Source organism: Phytophthora infestans, genomic scaffold, assembly GCF_000142945.1.
Source record: "Phytophthora infestans T30-4 supercont1.68 genomic scaffold, whole genome shotgun sequence".
Taxonomy (NCBI): domain Eukaryota; phylum Oomycota; class Peronosporomycetes; order Peronosporales; family Peronosporaceae; genus Phytophthora; species Phytophthora infestans.
In genome coordinates this window covers 612,078-626,650 of record NW_003303691.1, presented here as the reverse complement: position 1 = coordinate 626,650, position 14,573 = coordinate 612,078, and the positions used below count along the sequence as shown (strand labels likewise).

Sequence of the window (14,573 nt, the reverse complement as noted above, 5' to 3'; positions counted from 1 at the left end):
CACAGCGTGGCGGTTTGAACCCACGCCGATCGCGTAGGAGGGTCAAGCCTAAACGACCAAGCCATATTCCAGGACCCACAGACTTGCTTCATCAAAGTCAAACAATTTGTTCGTTGTACAACACATAGGCTTTCTAAATGAATACAACACACAAGCAGCGTTGTATTCATTTACAGCACCTATGCCTTATATGCGGGGTAAGACGGTAGTCCAACCAATTTGGAATACAGCCGAAGGAACGGAAATATTGTCTGCATTTTTTGCACTTTCAATGCTGTACCTTGTCACATGCCCCAGCAAATACAAGGTACCAGCTTCTCTATAGAGTTTTTCCGGCATCCAAGCTTCTTTAGTAGGTGGAAACGCGACGCTAGCCTCCATGAACCTCTCTGCTGTCAAACGCGCCACACGTTTCAACTCGTCCTTCATGAGAACTGCTAACGTTTTTCGTTTGGGCTTGGTCGCTGTGGATAACGTGTTGTTCTTCTTTGGAGCACTTGCTTTTGGAGAGGCAGCACTAGCCGGTTTCCTGGCTTGTGAAGAGCTTGTCGTTTGCTTTGTGTGAGCTGGTTGGACGAGAGCCCTTTTGCCGACACTTTTCTTGTTTGGAGCACAGGTCATTGATGTCGCACTAGTCGACGGATCGGCGTTGAGCTCACTACTTGACAAAGGGATGGTGTTTGCCGCTTCCAGGTTTGTAATTGCCTCATAGCAGTGTTTGCTGCAATATGAGTTTTCACCAAAGTCTTCCATCAGTTGACCGTCAGGACCCCGGATGTGCAGTGATATGCACACGTCATGTGAACAGAAATGATGGATAAATTGTCCACATCGTGAGCATGCTCTTTGCTTGGAGCAAGTAGTGTTACATACTGCGCAATTAGGTGAAGCGTTGGCGACGACTGGACAAGGTGGCGTCGTACCCTTTGATGATAGTTGGTCCTCTCCAGTCGATACCGGGCGATACAAAACTATAGCCTCGATTGCAACCATTTTCCACAGATGCTGAGTAACACGAAGCCGCTGAAACCTTCCGTGAACACCTCGGCGACGCCAAACCAGTGTGATTTTCACCACCAGAAAGTACACCAGTATTTTGGATAACGTCTTGGTTTGAATTTCCACCGAGAGTACGAGTTCCAGAAGGTATGTGATCTATGTTTGAAGGAACACTGCTATTCGAGCTAACGTCACCGCTACGAGAGCACCCAACCCTTTCATAGGAATTACACGTCTCAGCATCAACACCCGCGTTGCCACACGACATGGCTCTGTCGTAATGCTCCAAAAGTGCTCGTTCTCCTAGAAAAAAGTCGACTCCGGCCACGCCACTTGGATTGCCGTCAGGAGGAACGTAACGATAAAGCTCACTTAAACCGGTAGGCTGGCGATGATACCAGCCTTGACCACGGAGATACCTCCATATCGCACCAAATACAGCTCGGTTGGACGCTACATAAATACAAACAACGTTTGTTTAGTGGGGTAAGTCACCATTCCTCGATTGTGATACATACCGGACGAAGTGGACGTGTCGTCAATGATGCCAGGATCACGAGAAGGCTGTTGTCGCTTAGGAATGGTCCCTCGGTCACCCTGCCGCCGCTGTTTTCTTCTGGTTGACCCCATGAATTGCCGCAACAGTGAAGAAAATGATGGTTGTCCTGTATGTAGCAAGATACCAACTGATTGTATAGTGTAGAAGGTTCAACCACTGTGTTTCTTGTATGAGGGAATCAGTGCTTTATGAAACAATCACGCAGCTGTCTTCGAAGGGACGTTCAACCCAAAGATCGCGGCAGTAGCTGGCTGCTCCTCTGCGTGTACAAAGAGGACCAGCACAAGCATTCCTTGTCCATGAGAGTATACCGCAACTCACCTCCTTTGCTGTCGTCCATGTCGCAGGTGCTGCGGGTCGATCGGCTAGCATCCACCTACCAGAAACAAAGCACAGTTAGTTGAAGATGTATTACAGTTTCTTTTGAATACTTAGATCAACATGTATGCCGTCTCACCACTAAGTACGTTTTGCATTGAACAAATCCAGACGAACACTCACACTATGAGCCACACCCCTGACCTCCAGCGAGGTTTGTTCGCGGCGATCGCCGCGGTCTTTTGAGTAGCAGTAGCGCTACTGACCGACGGCTCTTGTGCGAGCACGCAGACGCAAAAAAGAAGAGGTCGCTCCGATGAGGACCTTTACAACACGTAGAATTGATTGTTTTGACTTTTTATTTTTTGGTTTACTGTTTCATTGTTATCTAAGATAGTTGCCACAATTATTTCGTCAGCATTACTATAGAAGACTATTGAACATGACTATTAGCTGTTCAAATGTTAACCTTCGGTCACGACCTTAGTCATGGCGGTCACAACGACTTCAGTTACTCCGTTGTGCTGGCTGTGTAGGAGCGCCATAGACCTTCTGCAACCTCTTGAGTACTATCCATCATCGACTCGAAGGCAGGACCATGCAAGGCTCGACGTATAGGAAGGTACCCCTTGGATAAGCTGTATCCCTTTGACACCTCCGCGACGATGGCTGTGGACGCATACAAAATAATGTACGTTATTGGGCAGTGCGTTGGTAGTGCCAGGCGAGCACTAGATCGTGACGTGCAACAGCGAAGATCGTGTACGGGTACGGGTCCTTTGCACAGCGATGACGTCGTGTTCTCGAACAAATACACTGCCGAATGCTCCTCGGTAGTGTTCACAAGGAGATGATGCAGTTTAGGTCGTGACGGACCTTCTTAATAGTGAGCGTTGTCCGGACGATTTAGCAACGCCACAACGAACGTTGTGAACCAACATCGTACTGGTATTTCGCAGCCCGACCTTGGATGAGCACAACGCCACCCAAGCATCATAGATCCAATCGGGAATACGTGTTTCAGCAGCTCTTCATTGGCGACGAGTAGCACACTGGTCGGCAAAGCTGATCAGCATCTTGTCGATACTGCCTCGGTGTGTTGCATGGGAATGGCACAGGCAAAATGAAGCAGCGATAGCAGGCGTGGCGAGCGAGTTGTTCAAGTCGGCTAGGGCTCTGGAGAGACTTGTGTGGCTCTCGGATAATTTGGAAATGGGTCATTGCTTGCTACTCGCTGGGGCGGGAACTTTTGCAGTCGCCAGTGAGATCGCTCTTGTATTGAACAACGGCTCCGCCAATCACATCTCTTTTGACCGTGGTTCCGCCAATCACATCCCTTGTATCCACAGCTCCACCAATCACAGCACATCCCACGTAAAGTGAAGGTATCTAATTCGTGGAATTGGCGATGCGGACAGAAAGTAAAAAAAACTTAATCTACTCACTTCAACTTCGCGCCAACTTTAATGTTGGGTGGTACAAACACTTGATTCGGAACCCAAGAATTATAATAACTCTTAAATCGTAAATCCTGACATAATTTAGCGAGCAAATAGGCTTTCAGTGCAGCGCGAATGAACTCTAGAAGCAATTTTACAACTGTAATGCCGGTCACGCTATCTAAACTTACACCACCCATTTCTCTTAGATAATAACAAGTAGACACCATGCCATTCAACCCGAGAACTACGATTCCTGCATTAAGTCAGTCATAACTTTATTTACACCTATATAGAATAAACTACAAAACTTTTGTTTTTCAAAGTTGAGAAGATACATCTGTAAAATCTTAAGTTCAATTCAGCCATGATTAGTCTCCATGAATTTGCATGCCCAAATCAACATGTGTGCAGCCCCCCCCCAAATTCCATACTGAATGTCATAGTTGTGCTGTGATTGGATCTTCCCTGACCCACGGATTCTGAATAATACCGAGCACTACCTTTCTCGAGGAGGAAGACAAGGAGCTGGTGCAAATTGTTCGCCAATATGTTGACCAGGGAGTAGTGCGTATTGCGTGGAAGGATGTCGCTGCGAAGATGAAACGTTGGAGGCGTTCACCCAAGGAACTCGCCCAGAGATTGAGCTCGCTTAAACGCACCTTCGGATCGGAGTTGTCAAAATTTCCACGCTGTTTTTACACTCCTGTCCGCGCCTCCCGAGGTCGCAGAAGTGTTCAAATACTGCGCATCCGTCAGCCCCATGGTAGCGCCGGATCAGCCAAATCGACAGCGCAGGGACCTAGCCAGCAAGGGCATGGAAAGTCTTTCAAACAACAGCGAGGCAGAGTATCATCTCACCCAATCGACATGGAATTTGTGTCTTCGTTATCGGAAGCCACGCGGACGTCAACTGTAGAGGATTCTGGTCCAGCGACGACCAATTTTGGCCAGACGTTAGCAGAAAACACTCCGTTGCCAATGGATGGAACTATGTTGGAAGCTCCAGAGCCTTCCGCTGCAGTGGTAGCCAACCTTTTTGTTTCAGCGAAGCAATATGACACTCGCTCATTACTCCATGACAACAATGTACCACGTGATGTGCATCAAGTTGTAATTGTTTAAGAATATATCTCGGAGCGAGGTCGTGTACCCACCCGGTGCAGCTCATCTAAATGCTGGGGAGATACTACCGAGTGGGGTGTCGTCGATGATTGCCTCAATACACCAGATTGGTGCGATTGGGGCTTGGGATGTATTTCTGGATATAGGCTCTGGCGTCGGGAATATCGTAGTTCAATTTGTGCTTTCAACTGCTGTTCGATCGAGCATTGGGATTGAAATACGTCGTGATCTAGTAGGTCATTGCAATGGGATATTGAGTGAACACGTAGTGAGCTGGCCAAGACTGCAAAATGCCGATATTTACGCGCAAGATGTGAAAAAGATCGATCTGTCAACTAAGTCTCCGTTCACAAGCGCCACAATCGTGTTCGCAAACAACTTGCGCTTTGATCCTTCAGCCACAAATCACATCGCCGATCAGCTCGCATGTATGCCTGATGCCAGAGTTGCTGCGCTCACCAGTGCGGTTTGTCCAAGACACAATTCTATCTGCACGAAACACTTCTGCCGTCGTTGGAAACTACGCACTTGTGTACACGTGAATGTGAGTTGGACATCAAGTGAGGTGCCGATTTATATTTTCGTCAAAAGAGGCGAGTAAGCAGTGCACGAATGTACTGAAGTTACCACGAGATTTGGTTATCGTCACTGCACGTTTAGTAGCAATCGTTTCTACCCAAGTCCGTATCTATTGAAATGTGATTCAGTTATACATGTAGTTGCTCAGCGTAGGCTAATGCCAGCTTCACCGTTGGGAAAATCTGGTAGCTCAAACTCAGATGGCATGCCTTCACACTTATGACGGCACACTCTCACACACAGCGGCTCAACTGAGCTGAAAATCTTCAATGCTCAGCATCAGGAGATCCATAATGGCCCGTATACACCACGAAAATGAAATATATGTAGGTGCATATCGTTAAATGTTTTTCAGGACGTACTTCCCGAATGCCGGTAAGCCTTACTCGTTCCTCCGCACACATTCACAAAAGCGTAGCAAAACGAAAAATTAGTAAATACAGCATAGTTAGTGCCCCGCCATCAACCATTCAATGTCCGTGCACCCGTCAACCATGAACAACTTCATATCGCAGGATCAGATGCCCTCAGCATTGCCCAGCACACTAAAATGCGCATTATTTTCTTCGCTTCCCCGATTTGGGTAAGTCTCAGGAGTTGTTTTCTGTGTCGTGACCACCGGATGGGCTCGTATCGCCACCACCGTGTCGCTACCACCGGATGGGCTTGTGTCGCCACCACCGGATAGGCTTGTGTCGCCACCACCGGATAGGCTTGTGTCGCCACCACCGGATAGGCTTGTGTCACCACCACCGGATGGGCTCGTGTCGGGGGAGAGAATGCCTATCAAAATTGCAGTTGTCCCATGCCTGCCAAAAAGAAAAAAAAAATATGGGAAACGTAAGATTGAGATGTGAGAAAGAACATAGGAAGGTGGTAAGTGTGAGAGTTAAAGCATATTCGATTTCGTCTTTGTCTGATGAATCCTCAAAAGCCGAGTCGTGGGGTGTATAATTTTAAAAAATTCGTGGCCCTATGCGAGCGTGCTAAAAGACCCACCACGCGAATCACCGGACCTGGAAGAAAGCTGCTCCGTAAACGTCTGCTGGAGCGAAACGTACCCGAATGCGATGTACAACAAAGTCTTCGTGCATTTTTCGCGTCCCACGAAGGCTATATCGATAAACGTGAGGTATGTGCAGCTCAGTTAGTGCTCCCTGACTACCGGCATGACCATCCAGACTACCAGTTTCCTGCTGGTGCTTACCAAGCTGCTACGACGAACGGTCGATGTGTCGCAAACTTGGACCATAATACCGCTGCTGAAGATCAGCGCCGAGAAGCTGGTGACCGTGACCGAATCGCTAATGATGCAGACCACCGCCAAGACGACGTTAATGTTGGCCGGGTTGTTGCTGCTCACGGTCGACATACCGCTGGTAGCGACCGGAAAGTTGCTACGACAGTTAACAACCAAGATGCCACCGACCATGACCAAATGGCGCGTACCACAGATCAACGCCGAGAGATCACCGGTAACGGCCGAATTGCTGCTTTTAATCGTCGAGACGCTGGTCATAGCGACCAAATTGCAGGCGCCGCACCGCACGTTTCAGTCAATACTGTGTCCTACTGGGCTGCTGCTGTTTCTACTACCCGCGGCCAAAGTGCTACTATTTCTACAGGCCAAGGTCGCATTCCTAATGCTACGTACATCCGAGATGTTTCTCACCGCAACCAAGTCGCATCTACAGCAGCTACCCTTGACCAACCCCATGCAGGTCGCGATCGAATCGCTACTGCGTCTACTATCCACGATCGAATTGCTGGTGGTGGTACTGCTCACAGATGATCTCCTGTTGGCCATGGTTGCATGTCTGCTGCTCTTTATGTACGAGATGACCAAGCTACTACTGCTGCAGCGCATCGCCGAAACGCTATTGCTCCTCACGATCAAGCGGTCACGGGTAATGGTGGTGATGCTGCAGGTCGTGACAGAGGTAGTGATGGCGCCGCTCCTCGTAGCCATAGTGATGGCCATGGCGCTAGTTTTCTTGGTGGCGCTAGTGCCCGAGCTTCGACTGGTCCTTCTTCTATTGCTACTGATGCTACTCACGCGTCTAACGCCGCAGTTTCACGCGCTGTGGATCTCGATGTACGAAGCCCCTCGTCGGATCAGACCGACGAGGATATGGCGACGAGTGATAACGATGACCAGAGCGCTGAGAGTGATGACAACGCTGTTATTGAGATTTCAGAAGGTGAATACGAAGGTCAAGTAGGGGAGCCCTACTACGATGAGTATGATACGCAGGTTGTGGATGTCGCTTGGAATCCGACAACAATTCCATACACATGGTTTCGCCAGGATTATCGTCGAGCAAGCAACGACAGGCGTCGCAATGAACGAGCAGCTCGTCGAACCAACTAACGTTCGTAAGACGTTTTATTTCTAGAAAGGGCTCAGACCTTTTCATGTCGAACATGCATGTCAACAAGCACTAAGTTAGTGAAATCACCAGATGAGTGACAAGTTTTTCACTGCAGACAAACAATTTGCTGTTGACTTCCGTCTGTTTGAGGTTGAATCGCTACTACATTTTTTGACGTTAGTGTCCACGTAGTACCAGCCTTCGTTCGCTGACTTGATGATAATTGCCTCGTTGCATCTGACAAATGTCCCCAAATGTCAGCCTACGCTGAAATATTGCTCGTCCGCGCGTGCGTACTTGCGGCCAATGGCGACACTTGACGTGCCCACCTTGCACTCCAGGCGTTCCTCCACGAAGACGCTCTCCAGGTCCGTCGCGAATGGCTCAAAGTCCGGGATGTTGCTCAGACGCAGCACCGACACCTTGACGGGGGCGATCAAGGGTGACGACATGACGCCGCGCTTCTCGTCACCCTCGCGAGAATCGAAATTTTGTTCAAAAGCGGCAAGGGAAATGCCGAACGAGGGCTCGATCACCGAAGGGAACGAACTTTTCTTCGCTCACCATCTTCTCCACCAACTTAGTCGCCACCATGTCGCGCTGCAGCGTGAACTGCTTGCCGTCGCACAGCGGGCCCAGCGTGGCCTCGCTCTTGGAGGTCAGCTCGTCCTCGAAAGCCTGGGCGCGTGGCACATCATCCTTCAAAGCCTCTAGCGCCTCGAGGATCGCGGCCACATCGGCCTTGAACGTTCGGCCAATCTTGCCCTTATTCGGCTTGATCTCCACGATCAGGCGCTTCTCGGGATCGTCGAACTTGTGCGTGCCCACAATCTTGACCTTACTCTTCTTGGCGTTAACCGACAGGTCGTTTCACGAGCGGTCGGCGTGGCCGGCGCACTCCACCCAGCCGGAGCTCAACTTGATCTCCAGGTCTATCTATATGTATACTTTTAAACTGTTATTATAGTTTCACTTGATACTCTGAGTATCAAGTGAAACTAAAGAAACACTGAATACTATGAGTAATAATAGTAGTAAATATTCTCAGTATCAGTGAACCTATAATAACATTACAGTATAAGATTAAATGTAGGTCATAACTTTATAAAAGGCTATATTTCAGGTTTTAGTACTTCCAGTTGCACGTTCTCATTGACAGGATTCGATGGTTGTGGGATTGTGGAGATCACTTGTCTATCGATCTATACGTACTTAAGCGATTTGGACGACTGGATTCATACTCAGTGGTAGAGTATATTGAAGCATTGAAATTTTCACGTACTTGCATGCAGAGAGGTCTTCGAGTGAAATCCATTTCAGGAGAGTCCTACATATTCAACTCAACTTTTAAGAACTGCTGCTTGCTGTCGGCGAAGGTCTACGTGAATTGAAATATGCACTTTTTAAGGAAAGGAATTATAATATATACGAGAGAACAATATATCAGTAAAAATTAAAAAATTAACGTAGAAATTACCAGGATGAATTCAAATTTGGCGCGACGTTGAAGTTGCCAAATCGTTCAGGGTTTGGGGCTGCGTTTTCCCTCGGGGTGACCATTCCACCAATAAGATATTGGTATCTAAAAGGTTGTTTTGCGATTGGTGGAGCCGTGTTCAAACGAGCTATGATTGGTTGAGCTGTTGCTTCAACATGTGAAGTGTTTGCTGGCGTGTGGCGGCAATTTTCCGGCCAGCGTGGTTATCAAGCGGTCATTTTAAAATTTGCCGACCGGCGCTTCTATTCATCGACTCTGCCCGTGAGCAAACCTGCACCCCCCCCCGTTATCGACACAGCCCAACTCGACCCAATTCTCGCCTAGTCACTGATTAACGGGGATCGTGTGGTGTAGTATTCACCATCAATGAAGGCGCTGCTACATCGAGCACATCTGCACCACTGGGACGCACTGAAGAAATCGTTCGAGAGTATTTTCGTCTGGCGCTACCATGAAGAAGATCCAGATGGTATTGACGGACAGTAGGCTTGACCGGATCGAGCTACTGAAAATCCTGCTGAATGTGTATACTATCCCGCGTCGTTCGTGATCCAAGCAAGGTGAGATCTTCTACACGTCTATCGCGTACAAAACCAAGATACTGGGTTTCTGTCGCACGCTGAGGTGGTGCTCTCCTCATTATATCTGCCATTCTGGCTGTGGAAGAAGGTCCATACTATTAATACGCTCGCTCAATACCGATCCTTAGAAAGCCCAAACGTACGTCGTACGTTATCTGGCCATCGCGGAGCTGCTGAACGAGGGGACTGTGGTACGCCCGCAAGGGTAAGCCACCGAGAAGCTACTTATGGGCTAGACGCTTAGTACACGTAAATGTGTCCACTTTCGAGCGATAAAAGACCGTCAGAATTCGCATTCACACGCACACACACGACTAGACAGCTGCTAATGGACGCACGTACACCGCCATCGACGCAAAAGAGCAGATCATTGAATACCCAATTCCACCGAAAGGATGTTAAAGCTTAGCTACACAATGAGCTCGAACGCCTTTATCACATCCGCAACTCGTAAGAAGTCTTGAAGGTTCTGAGCACGTGCTGCCACCGCTGTCTCCAAAATCACGGTTGAAGGCTCTGAAGTGCGTCAATTTCGTATTCGGATACAGCTGATGAGCTATTGAATAACCCCCCCCTCGACTACCCTCGTACCTACAAAAGGCTTGTCGCGAGTTTGTTACACCGGAGTCACTCGAAGATAGCCCCTTGCTTTTTGTACAAGTCCATTCCGTTAACAGTCCTGCGGATACGCATGGTGCTACAATAACATAACTGATAGCATCCTCACACAGCAAAATGTTTTCACTTACTACTTGAGAGCTTCGTTTTCGTTTGGAAACGGAAGTATTCTTATAACTTCTGTCCACGCTGTTTGCGGTAAATCTCTTCAGAGGGACTCACTCCTTTGCTTCCGCGGCGATAAAACCTCATTGGAGGTAGCATGGCAGGCGTAATGTCATCAGGTCTCGTTTGGCGCCACTCGGGCGACCGATAGTACGCGCACTTGGTGCATTGGCACTGCTGCCATTCATACTTGTCAATTTGCTTCGCCAATACGTTGACGACGGTCATGGCCATACTTAGATATACAAAAATACTGTAGCCACGTTTCTTGTGGAACCCGTCCTTCTTGTGGAGGTAAATTACCTCGTCATCAACAGCTTCGTCCGCTTTCATTTTCTTGTAGCACTTGTAGTGTTCTTCGAGCTTCGTCCGGGTATACTCAAGGTAGACCTTCAAGAAACTTAGACGATCATGAAGGTGTTTGACTGTGATCTAGTGTAGATAACAAGTAAGGCGCTGATAGCAGCTAACAAAAACACGCATAAGCAGAGTCATACCTCCGAAATTTCCATGGAGGATCTCAGCCATCGCAGCATCATAATGTACTCGTGAAGGTGATCCTGCTTGCCTGCATAAAGCTCTGCATAAACTATGTACATCTGTTTCACAGGGAGGGCCCCAATGAAATCATCAATTCCGGCGTATGAGCCAAAACTGCGCTCGCGTTTCTAAGAGCAAAAACCGCTTTCGTCAGCGGAGATTTTATCATTGGATAACAAAGCCACATAGCGTACTTGGGGGTCAAGCGAATAGGAGACAGGGTATAGGTTGTCGAATTCGATAGGCTGATGGGTGCCGGCAGCGAAGTACTCCAGAGCCTGGGTTGAACATACATCAATTACCAAGAGCTTCACATAACGAGCTTACAGCTCACGCACCATGTTGATATCCACGCCACAACCTCCATTCCAGCCCAGCGTCTCCTCTGGGGTTGGTAGCTATTTGAGTACATCATACACAGTCAGTTGCAAGAGCATTTAAAAAAAACAAATTCGAGCAACATACTGGACAATCAGCCATATCTACAGGAGACGGCAAAATCTAGACTGAAAAGAACATCCCTTTACAATCCAGGTGCGGTTCGTGGGAGATCACTGGTCTATGCAGCTGAGTTTATCGAACACGTGATTTGAGTGGATAAAATTAAGCTGGGGCACTAAAAGGTAGGAGTCTTCTTCACGTCAAGCATTTCGGCGAGAAAGAGATTGTAGAGCTGCTGAGGCTCTAGATATGGCTACGCAGCGGAGTCCGTAGCTTTTGTTCACTATCGTGCATAGTAGCCAGGCACTGCCCACAAATCTGGCTATCTTCGTTAGAATAAAAGCTTTTCGAGCGTCCGTGACTTGTGTAAAAGGATCAACGTGAAGTACGTAGACTTCAGGGCAGTCTGTTCTTGACACAAGTGTCGAGTGCGCGACACAGATGTCGGTGACCTTGCAAAATGTCCGTTCGACGCGAGCCTAGCACTGAGCAAAACGCGCAGCCCTTAAATACCTTCAGGTCGGTAGGTCGCCTCCTCTGTGACTCCCTGGCGGTATACGACAGCCTTTGTCGCTTAAGACCACGTTGTGCTTTCGCAAAATCTGGAGTTGTGGTCTTCTCAGCCTGAGACCCGGGAGCAACGAAGCCACATCAACATTTTCGTAAAAGCTGCATCATAATCGTTAGCTGACAGAGCATATAGGTTAGATAACACTTATGAACATGACCTGCGTACCGTCGATCTTCCCCGTGGGTTTGTACGTGATGTCACACTGTGCAAGTTTGCATCTGTTGACATCTGCGAGTGTACCCTGCTCAGATTGTTCAGATCCTGTGTCTGCTTTGCTGGGTAGTAGATGTAGCGCACGAGAAGTGTGTGGGGGCCGCATAATCCTAGAGGCCGTGTAGGCCACGGATGATCCTGTGTTTGCTTTGCTGGGTAGTAGATGTAGCGCGCGAGAAGTGTATGGGGGCCGCATACCCTAGAGGCCGTGTAGGCGGAAGATGCTGTGTTTGCTTTGCTGGGTAGTAGATGTAGCGCGAGAGAAGTGTGTGGGGACCACATAATTCTAGAGGCCGTGTAGGCGGAAGATGCTGTGTTTGCTTTGCTGGGTAGTAGATGGAGCGCGAGAGAAGTGTGTGGGGGCCACATAATTCTAGAGGCCGTGTAGCCCACGGTACTTCAATTACTGACATTATTCTGCAAGTGACAAACCGGAAAATTGCAGTTGAGTGAGCTACCAGCCAATTGCTGACCAGAAAAAATGGTGTTGCAAAAGAATACCTGAGGTACTCTTCTGTCCCGTTTTTGTATATAACCTCTACAATTACATAGAATTTGGACATAAACCTCTGGCATTTTGTGCCGTAGAAAGCTACTTAAAGTATCCTTTAAGGGCTTTATACTTAAAAATTGTATGGTGTCCCTTCATATAGAAGTGTATGGCGTCAACGAAAGGGTTAATAAAAAGTACAAAAAATGGGCCACCCAACAACTTAAGGACACCTAGAATGTTGGGGTGCCAAACAGCTAAAAGGCACGAAGCTAAGAACGTTTTATTATCCGTGTAAAGGTATATTGGGATGGATGTCATATCGCGCAAATCCTGAAAGCCATCAGTAGCGGACAACATTATCACCAAAGTAGCGCCCTGCGTGATCAAGGGAGCACCAACACAACTCTGATTATAGTTAAACCGTGCTCAACCAACCTCTGAAGCGCTTACACTTTATAGCACTAGTTACGTTCCGTTTCGTATGAGCTGAGAGATACCGCATCACCCCTCCTTTTACAAAGTTCCATTAATATTTGCACGTTGGTTTTGATTTTTATTTTATGCGGCTAACACCGATTGCACTCGGGGCGAGCTATGAAACAGTCCTGCAGATCGGGTGTTTTTTTTTACCCTTCCCAACGGCTACGGCTGTCAAATCCTGCACGCCTACTTACACAAGCTACCTGTTTCCTATCCAGCAGGGTACAGTGTACAATCTGGCTATCTTAACATGCATTCGTGTATACTTGCATCGTACACTGTACCCATGCAGGTCCCAACGATTAATTTCTCGATCCACCTTTGTCCTGGGTAGCGTTCGGTTCACTGACGCATTAAAACGTCCGTTCAGTCGAGCCCATTTTCTGTATGAGTTGTATTTGTATCTTGTGAGTCGGTCAGGTAATAGCCTATTCATACCCGCTGTATTTTTTACATTATTCGCCATTCCGCATGATCCGCCGGGCAATGGGTCTCCGTCGAATCCACTCGACACTGCAGTTTGCTGTACTATTCCCTGTTTTCATTCTGCAAAACGTTTTCTACTATCTCCTGCTGCAGTTTTCTTCATCCACAGCCGCTTCTTGGTCGTGCCCTTTGGTAAGGGTCGCATCGTTTTGACTGTTTTCTCCACTTGATTCTCCATGGCAGCCAGATGATGGGCTCGGCGGTGCTACATCGCTTCATACTAGCCCAGCTCCGATAGTGGTCTCTCGTCCTGTCGACGATGCTTTCTAGTCGATACTTGCAGAACCCTTGCGAGTCTACGCTAGCGGCCGGGGGTGCCGCCGTTTATTCCCTCCCGGGACATCCGTTGCGCACCTCCTGGTACTATGGGGAATATATAGCTGCCCGTTAGAGTAGCACGTTTGAAATAGTACAACCAGATACAGCTAGAAGGAACATGGATAATGGCGTTTAAACGTGTAGGGTGCAAAATAAAAAAAAATTGTCAATTTATCTCTCACATATACGCACCTGTATTCACGCCGTTGGTTTACTATTCTCTGAAACCTTCTAAACAAAACGTTGTCTGTCCAGATGAAAGGTAATTAAACAAACATTTTTGCTCAGGGCGGTTGCTTACAGCTTAGGGTGAAAACGTTAAATGTGATATGTGCTAATTAAGAAAGCATACTCCGACTTCAACTACAACAATGTTTGAAGATACTCCTACGATACAATTTTGTAATTCTCGATTTTTGTCCCACTATTGTACGTTTGCTGATATAAAAGACCGGTCTAAACATATCGTGGTCTAAGATCTATTTCGCTTTCATACTATAAAATATTAAGATTCTTAGTATTTTGTCTATCCCAGCTTACGCATAGCCCTGTCTTCGAAGTACAAAAAAACACCCGCAGGCATCGTAAAAAACTGCTGTCATCTTCTAGCTTCTTCATTCCACTTATTACTAAAAGAGCATTTTTACCAGCTCCAGCTAAGCTAATGATAAAATGCGAGCTTAAGCCCAGCCTAAAAAGCTGACAATACTCAGCAAACCCAGACAAGCGCCCTTACAAAAAGTCAGGACAGCTGAACGGTCGCGTGCTATCTGCATAA

General features: G+C 47.7%; 3 protein-coding genes across 3 annotated transcripts; 2 read left to right on the top strand and 1 right to left on the bottom strand.

The window, feature by feature from the left end:
* Positions 1-7,697: 7,697 nt before the first annotated feature.
* PITG_18111 (uncharacterized protein) lies at positions 7,698-8,314 on the top strand (the record flags this gene model as incomplete). The annotated part of the gene is made up of 3 exons (XM_002997692.1): positions 7,698-7,858; positions 7,917-8,207; positions 8,269-8,314. The coding sequence occupies 3 exons, from the start codon at positions 7,698-7,700 to the stop codon at positions 8,312-8,314; spliced, it is 498 nt and encodes a 165-aa protein (XP_002997738.1).
* An 808-nt stretch (positions 8,315-9,122) lies between these two features.
* Positions 9,123-9,669, top strand: PITG_18110 (uncharacterized protein; the record flags this gene model as incomplete). The annotated part of the gene is made up of 1 exon (XM_002997691.1): positions 9,123-9,669. One exon carries the CDS (start codon positions 9,256-9,258, stop codon positions 9,373-9,375), a length of 120 nt encoding a protein of 39 aa, XP_002997737.1.
* A 590-nt stretch (positions 9,670-10,259) lies between these two features.
* On the bottom strand, positions 10,260-12,300 carry PITG_18109 (uncharacterized protein; the record flags this gene model as incomplete). Its single annotated transcript, XM_002997690.1, has 4 exons — positions 10,260-10,643; positions 11,132-11,191; positions 11,748-11,858; positions 11,971-12,300. 4 exons carry the CDS (start codon positions 12,298-12,300, stop codon positions 10,260-10,262), a joined length of 885 nt encoding a protein of 294 aa, XP_002997736.1.
* Between the last annotated feature and the right edge of the window lie 2,273 nt (positions 12,301-14,573).